General features: G+C 45.7%; 1 protein-coding gene across 1 annotated transcript; it reads right to left on the minus strand.

The window, feature by feature from the left end:
* Positions 1-957: 957 nt before the first annotated feature.
* On the minus strand, positions 958-3558 carry V1508DRAFT_446228 (OPT oligopeptide transporter protein-domain-containing protein; the record flags this gene model as incomplete). Its single annotated transcript, XM_066942427.1, has 1 exon — positions 958-3558. One exon carries the CDS (start codon positions 3556-3558, stop codon positions 958-960), a length of 2601 nt encoding a protein of 866 aa, XP_066792092.1.
* Between the last annotated feature and the right edge of the window lie 5429 nt (positions 3559-8987).

The following is an 8987-nucleotide window of genomic DNA, read 5'->3' on the forward strand; positions in this document are numbered from 1 at the left end:
TTGCTAAGCGTGGCCCGTGGCTGTATGCGGATCGCACCTCTACTTCCGTATATGGCAGTAGTATGCCGCTGCACTTGCGCCCCCGGCCCGTCGTCCTAACTAACCGATGGTATACGTCAAGCAATAGATATCGCAATAAAACGTATATCATCCTACTCGCCCGAATTTTCTCATTCCAGTCGACTATTATTTTTTTAAATTTTATATTGGTCAATTTTTGGTGTTGTTTTGCCTTCGGGCTTCTGGCCCCAGAACAAGGGAGCGACCGGCTCGCAGGATCAGAGTGCTTAAACTTTAAATGTCGCTCCTTGTCGCTCCTTCGTTTGTATGGTGAACCACCCACCCTGAACCATGCTCGCCCCTAACCCTGGATCCTGCGGCTCATTACTATGCCACTGTCGCTCGTCGCTCCTTGGTTCAGCCCCCTGAACTGCAGGTACTATGTATAGAATATTTGCCAGATGTGCCCAGGAAGTCGGACAGGTGTGGGACAGGCTGTCTGACAGGGACACACGCCATACTAAACCTCTAAACCCTTACCTTGGTCGGACAGGTCGGACACCCTTGAGTATACAGAAACGGCACCCTGACCGGGGGTGACCACTTGGCTCTCCCGTGCGGCTCACTACTATGTCACGGTCGGACACGTCGGACAGGTTCAGCCCCCTGAAACACAGCTTACATCTTTAGGTACTCCGCCTCAAGCTCTGCGGCTCATTACTATGCAATTTCAATCCTTTCAATCCGGACCAGACCCCTGAACCACCGGTTATATGTTCAGGTAGCAGTCTTACCGGTGAGTATTCGCAGACTAAGTGTGAACCCTGTTAATTTCCTCTCCATCACCATTTGAATTGTCATTTATACTACTACACGACGAAATAATTATCCAGACAAAAGTTTCCATCAATAATTCATGTTCTCAAATTGAGCAACACGCAGCCACTCAATTCTTATCTAATCCCAAGTAGCAGGTCCTATCTGCGAACCTGCAGGAAGACTATATAATGCGGCAGTTCTTGCACCATCAATTCCAGCACTAGAAACTGTGTTTCCCCACCACTTGAAATTAGTCTTAGTTACCTGCAGCGACGCGAAGATGATGATGCCCCCAAAAGCGACGCCAGCGGTAAGTGCGGATGTAAGAACGTAGTTATACTTTGTCCACCATGACAGATATCTGCGTCGGATGTAGTACATAAAAATGAACGAGAGCTCAATTCCAGGTGTGTAGTAAGACAGATTGTATGAATTCCCAAACCAAGTCATACCTGATAGAACGAGAATAGGGTTGACGTGCTTCAAGTATTTGTAAAAATATTTTCTAGCATAGTAGCACGGGACGGCGGCGAGAGCACCAATAAGGAACGCCCATTTCAGCATTGGATAAAGAGTGTTGAAGACTCTGTTAGGTCCAACAACGCCCCAGACCAGTGTTGCAGTATATAAAGAGCGAGGAAATGTACAAACAAACTTGTCTGGTTGTGTCGGACTGCACAAATCTGGAATGGACTTCATAAGCACGTCCAGTGCTCCGATCGTAGAAAATGTTTGAATCAACGTTGCCAGCATCTGGCATCTGAACATTGCTCTCGGTGGAATCTTGGAGTAATGAGCAAGTTTCTGATCGCCTATGAAGCTTTCTGCCTCAGCATCAACATTCCATCCATAGACACGGCAAATCATATTCGCAATGGCATGCCCCGGAACCATATATCCGCCGAGAATGATGCCCATATCACTAAATCCAAGCTGAAATCCGGTGACCGAGTAAATCACTGCACTGGGAATAACAAGCACCACGCATACAGCGATAATAACAATAACTGCCCATGAAGGAGTTTCGGTTGGCCAACACTGGACAGCAATGATACCGAACGCTAGAGATAGCAAGAGGATACACAGATACCACCAATCAGGGACTTCTGGATATTTCGCCATCAGTCTAGACATAGGATCATTTTGCATCTCGTAGTTGGAAGTTTTGCGGTCCTTGAGGCCCTTCCAAAAGCCTTGCAGTGCCACTTTGATCTGTGACCACTCTGTGAGGCAGATGTAGACGAACGACAATGTAAGCAGAGTGAATTGCGCGCCATAGTATACTAAGTAACCCAAGGAAATAAAAGGAGGTGAGTATGCTTTATACTTCTCCAGATCAAGCTCAAGCTTATCGTTGACAATCCGAGATGCATTGAATGCCGTTCCTTTGTTGTTCCAAGTCGCATTGGAGTTAATAGGAAGATACCCCGTCCATTTATAATTTTTCCAATAAAGAGCGATGATGACAAACCCAGCGCATAGCATGCCAATATATCTGTTACATGCTGAGAAAAATGGTATAGCAAGAGGATTGGAATAGTTCATAACGGCCCAATCCCACGTGGTCAAAGGATTGAACCCGAGCCCCAAGCTAGAACCTGTCACAATGGCCAGCACCTTGTGCTGAGGTGCAATCCATGTCATCCAATTGAATGTGCTAAGTGCTGTGAATGCATACCCCGGAATAAAAAAATACAGCAAACTCGCACCGAGACAAATGAAAAAGAATTTGTATTTGGAAATTGTCCATCCGTGAATGTTGCGCCCAGTTTCAGGCAGCAATAACGTGCGATTGAGCATAAGAGTTGGCAAAAGAGAGGGCCAAACAGCTTTTGAAGGGTAGACGACCCATCTTCTCAATATACCGGCAAGACCAAATCCCATAAACTGTGTGGAAAAGTTTAATAAGAACATGAAGCCAAAAGTCACCCAGGTCTGATTAAAGAACAGTTTCAGCTTCATTGTGAGGACGTAGCTCATGAAGTTCGTAGAGCCGGATCCCACATTAACCATAAGGGTTGCAAGCATCTGCTCCTTGAAGTTCCAAGGTCCCGGGTTGAGTGAGTGTCGAACTCCAAACAAGGTTATACCTTTGTCTGGCAAAATTTTCTCCAATAGCTTTCCACATGGATAAAGCAAGATTTGGAGAGTTGTGGACCGAAGCTTGAGCGATGGTTGACGGAAGTTAAAGAGCTCGTTAATAAATGAACCAATTGCGACCCAAACAATACCCAGGAAATAGGCACGAATAGTTTCCACAGGCGTACTTGGGTCATCTGTCGGATCGCAAATTGCTCGCACCTCCGGGTATGGTGAATGGAATTTAATCAAAGTTGCCTCCAACAAAACATCAAGAATGTAGGATTCGTGATCTGTGCCATATGCTTCTTCTCCCTTCAACATAATAGTTATGGTACGAAGGGTCTCCGAAGGAAAATTAGGGTCATCCGAATGATAGTCGAGGGCCTCTTCGAGGACAAGCAAAGCTTCTTCAACGCTCAATGTGCTCATCATATCGAACAAGTAATCCGTTTGAGAACCCATATCCAAAAGATCCTCAAGATCTTTTCTCATACCACTTTTAAGTCGTTGCATGGCCTTCTCCCGGAGATTGGGAATATCAACGACTTCCTGGACACTAACAATGCCCACTTTTTCCTTTGACACTTCATTGGATGAGGCAACCGCATTGGGATCAAGAACCTGTCCTGCCACATATTCACGGAGTTCGTCTTTCATATTTCTAAGAAACGTGTCAATGATTATTTATCAAATAATTGCAATGTAACTCACATTGGACTAGGTTCAGGGTTCAGGGTTGCACAGATTGATAGCAGCTATTCGTACGGGTCGTTGACGGTTCCCGTACTGTGATCTCCTTGAAAAGTAGAAAGAGCTGTGAAAGTGACCAACGTGCAAGTTTAAATACATTGCTCACTCAGTGATTCGAGTTGCTCAATGATACCAAAAGTCTTGATGTTTTAGATGTCATTATCTTCGTTATCTCGTCGTACATACATGTATGCGATATACACATTTTTTTCTGTTTCAGAAGCAATTTCTGCATATAGACTCTTATCTTTGAGTACTTGTACTTGTGTGCTGTCGTAGCGAGAGATATAAACGATGCCAAGGAAATGGTTATGGTTAGCAAATACAACGACATGATTGCGTCGTTAATCTTATCTCCCCTGTTTCCTATCGCTACATAATCTTTTACTATAGATAAACAGCCGAGACATCTGCAAAGCCCGGATAAGCTAAAAGAGAAACTTTAATGCACAGGCCCTGCAATATCCGGTGTAATATTTAAAGTGCGATCGTAGCGTCGGACTACTTGGCTGCACTGCGGCGTGTGCACCTGCGATGCCATTCCCACCACCACTTAGGCGTCAGCCTTTCTCTGTCTACTATAGCAGCGACCCGTGCCCACTTGAAACCTTACTAGGGATATCGCATCAGTTATCATATGCAAAGTTTGCGAAATACCTCACAAGCTCCCAACCTTCATGAAAAAATAATATGAGCAGAGAAGTGATGAAGATTTACATTAATCCGAAATTGTGGTGGTTATATTGAAGTTATAACAGGACTTTGAAGAGATATAGCATTTTGTGTGGTGGTGGCTGCGATAGCTATTGGGTATATTTACTAATTTGCAGATATGTTACCTAGCAGTGCGTATACCAAGGCCATCGTGTGACCTCTTGGCTATCGCACGAGAAGTTCCTGTGGATGCCAAGATTGCGACAGCATTTCAATGCACTGCTACTACATAATACGTGTATCAGCTGTAACAGAAAGATCGTGAGCTCATTAATTCGATTTGTCGAGTTATTTGGGCAACGATGAAAGTTATGTCAGTGCTATTTGGCAAAGAATCTTGGCATCGGACAATCTAGGCGAGCAGCAAGTGGGACCAGACGCACCACTTGCTTAAGAACTAAATAACTGGACTACGAATATCCAAAGTTGCGGTAAAACTGGGGCTGCTGCTGCTCATGCCCATGATCTTAGGTGGAGCTATACGGAGCGCGTGCATTGAATTTGTGGGCATACCTTGCAATTCAAGTCTCAGAACTGCGGGAGGGGGACGAATGTATTTAAAGTTTTTACCACAGTAATGAGCCACAACAGTGGTTAGCGAGCAGCAACATTCCTTCCTCATCGTTATATACATCTGCTAGAATAGATATAGAACCCACCAAAATATATATCACGAAAATAGTAATTAACAATCATAGAACTTGGTCAATAGAAAGAAATAACACCAGAAAAATAGAAACTGGTAAAACGTACTATCTTAATATACCCAAATCCCCTTAACCTGCGTTAGCTGCAGCGCTTGTGATGTTAGTGTCCGTTACGCACTGTGGCACATGGCACAGCCTCAGGGACAATCAGGAGTGGCGTGTAGCGGCGCAAAATCCTGTCAGGTTCCTGACAGATGATAAGATAAACTTGCCTTTCTCTCACGGAATGCCAAGTCTTGTGATCGTCGTGATAGAGTCCGCATTGATCAATCTCAGGTTTTTCAAAAGCCGAATCGCATGACGGAAAATTCTCTATCGAGATCAAAGCTTGGAAGCATTGTAATGTTAAGGGCTGATAGTTTCAGTTCCCGCGTTTATTCCGAATTAACTTTAAGTTGGGCAATTCAATTCTCCATATTGCAATGATCCCACGTAGTTTCCTAGCTTGGACTTGCTGTTGTATTACCATCGGTTAGGCAATGCGAAGAGCGCGACTGATTTGTGAATGGCTGCATCTCAGCGACACCTTATCGCCTGACCCGAACTCAGTAAGTCATTCTCTGCAACGTGTACCGACCATGGCAGTCGCTGTTCAGCACAGAGAATCTCTGTTTTCCGTAAGATATAGCACCGTAACAGGACAAATTTAGGGTATTCGTTCAGCGCAGCCTGCAACTGGTCAGCACTGTGGTGCATTGGGCTGGCATGGCTGTATCCTGTCTGACCCCAAACCTCAAGCTCGTCTAGCCCGTGCTGGTCCATCACCCCGTTGGTCAATTAGCTAATCCAACGTGCTGTCAGCGCGGAACCGCAAGCTAACGAGTCAGTGGTTGTCCTCCCAAAATGTTATGAATGGCATATTCCGTGGGCCATAAGATCAGCAATTGCTCCTGACCGACCCGGAAACGAAAGCTTAAATGTGGGTCAGCTATCAATCGCTGATTACAGGTTCCTAGATAACGGCGCTAGAATAAGTTCTGAGGCGGCTGATTGACAGCGCACGCATAATTCAAGAAAGAAAGTCGCGCACGGATCAGAAGCCAGATCACTCTGACTCTAATCTGTCGCGGTACCTTGACGCAGAGCTCGGGCCGCCGGCCTATACACTCTCGCCTGGCAGAGCCCGGAAATCGTGTTATCAGTTGAGTGTGAGCCTACGCCAGCCAAATCGGCGAGCAGTCCAATTATCTAATAATTCAACATGGGATAAATCCTTTGTCCGGAAAAAATAGCAGACCGGGAATCAGTTTTCAGCAGATTGAGGACGGAATATCATCATTGGTACTACAAACTGTACAAATTAGCGCGGTGTGCATGGACCTTTCCCCAGCCCACGCATGATACGCCATACTCACGCAATCTTAGCTTATCTTGTGACGGAGCATCTTAGGGTAGGTGACTTTTGCTAGGTACGATCCACTTCACCATGAGGCTGATGACAGCTTGCACTAGAAGTTTTCGCAAAACATTTTGTAATAGCCGTTTTGGATTTATCAGTCATGATGAGTGCACAAACTAATCACCGTTTATAGATATATTCGCATTTATTATCTTAATCTCAGATATTAAATAATGGATATCGTTTCTGAAATGACTCGGTAAAACGGGCAACTCTAATGGGGCTCTCTAGGCTGCTAGCCATCCTACTCGGTCTGCTGCTGCTTCTCACTAGCTTTCGTCAACGATCCGAGTGACGAGCACGCTGGGTCGCTTCGACCCGAGACGCACAGCAACTGCGATTGCACCAGGGCGCGCCGAATAAATTCCAGATCGAGTCTGTACCAACGGATAAAGTGGCCGAGCGTGCTAGCCTGTTGTGTTAGGACGAAGGTCACACACTGTGGCCGGCCCAGCCTTGGCCGCAGCCAAGCGATGGGACTGCGACACTTTAACCGACTCTGTCTGAGATAACACGGTCGTGGGCAAAACCCACTGTAAAGTGACCGCAGTGTGCGTGCCAGCACATGATTGGGTAAAATTGTCGATCAGAGACAAACGAGCATTTCAAAGAGTTCGACAATTTCGTCGTATTGTAATCCCATTACAATACGCAAAGATTATCCTGGGATACAGTTCAGAAATCAATCGGAAGAACAAGACGGTCGAGTTCACACGAACCGCGAACCGTGATCGGGAAAGTCGTGACAGAAACGAAATCAGAATTGGCAACGGTGCCAAAGGAATATCACTGACCTACTGAGGCTTCAGCATGAAACATCCAGTGAAGGCTCCACTGTTGAATCTGAGTCCGAGGGAAGATATCATAATCAGGAAGAGTATTAATATTGACTTGAGAGCTGCCGAGTCAATCCTCAGGAGGGGCCTCTTCGTCGATTCCATCGTTTAGTACCGGGTAGTCGAGGCGTTTGCGGCGCATTATCATACGGTCCATTTCTGGCTTATATAGAGGGAGGCAGTCAGTTTCGCGATAAGGATCTGGCTTGTTCTTGAGAGCGGACAGCTAAGATAGAGTACCTTAGAATCCTCTGGTAACAGCTACGAAACCTGTTACTATGTGAAAATAACTAACCGTCAGCAAATAGATTTTCCGGCAGTAATACTGACGAAGCCTGGAGCAACATGGAACCAGAAAGGATTATCAATGCTGACCACAATAAAGAACGAACGAAGCAAAGTAGGAAGCAAGGGGAGTGCCCAGAAGCTACTGGATCGTGGAAGGTGTCGGCTCAGGCAGAGTATTCAGCACACAGTGAAAGCTGGCAATCGTGATTCCGAACACGAGTATGCTTACAGGTGAATCATTGTGTGACACGGACTAAAGTAAAACGGAAGTGGCCGACGAAGATGGGAGTAGCCTGTTATGTTGATATCACATTAAACTACAAAAGGCACGTTGTAACTAGATTAGGCTAGAGAGCAACGATTAATGGTATTATCCGACTAAGGCAGATTACGGCGGATATATTCGAAATAAGGCGGATTAGGATCCGCCATTTTCTTATCCGGCAGATAGGAATATCGAATACAAATCCGTCACGTTTGCAATGGCACCATCAATGGTAATGAGGTTGAGCAAAGAATGCCGCGAACCCATTGCTGCAATGGAATATCTCGACTTCTCATAGATATAAACATTATTGTAAGATTTGCCATGTTCGTACCATTACTCATGTCAATTGCTCTGTGCCCCGCGCGAGTTGGTGACGCTAATCATTAGCCTCGGTCACCACTACCCTAGCCCCACATGTTTATTCCACACGGTTTAGGGTTGAACACAGTCCCTCCCGCTGGCTAATCATGCCCCGGGAACCCTAAAGTTCTCGGTTGCTACAGGCTCCTACGCTTCCGTCACCTTCTCTATTTATTGGGCGCCCGCGCCCAACGAGCTCAGCCCGCGCGGCGTGCTTCTCCATTTGTTGGTTCGTCCCATAAGATGGGTGTGGTGAATCGCAAATTAAACTGTCGAAGGAATCAGCTTTTTCGTTACATATATAGCCTAAATGTTTATATTAAGCGTTCAAGTGGTTTACAAGCACCGTCTCTTCAAATTCGTCACTTGCGAACTTACAAGACAAGAAAATTCAGCTTGTTCCACGATACTTTAACTTGGAGAAGGATTCAGCATTTCGATTTCGGAAGTTCAACGGTTGTCATCAAAGTTAAGCGTCAAATATTGATGTCGTCGTGGTTTTTTGATGAGCCGTCGTCCTTGCGTACTGCATACGTAATTTTGGCATCTAACAAAGGTGTCATCTGACACCTGATGGTTTCAAATTCGTGGTCAAGTGGTAATCGGGAACTCGAGCAAACTCTAAACACGTTGGCACGCCCTTGTTCCTAAACCATCTCTCTGTTGGCGGCGGTATTTTTGTTGCGGAGTCAGGGATAAGAGGTTTTACTCGGGAGTCATGCTCCCGACATGCAAGGAACGGAAGCGCCTGGGCAGGGTCCACA

Source organism: Lipomyces doorenjongii (assembly GCF_038497915.1).
Source record: "Lipomyces doorenjongii strain NRRL Y-27504 unplaced genomic scaffold V1508scaffold_181, whole genome shotgun sequence".
NCBI classification, from domain to species: Eukaryota; Fungi; Ascomycota; class Lipomycetes; order Lipomycetales; family Lipomycetaceae; genus Lipomyces; species Lipomyces doorenjongii.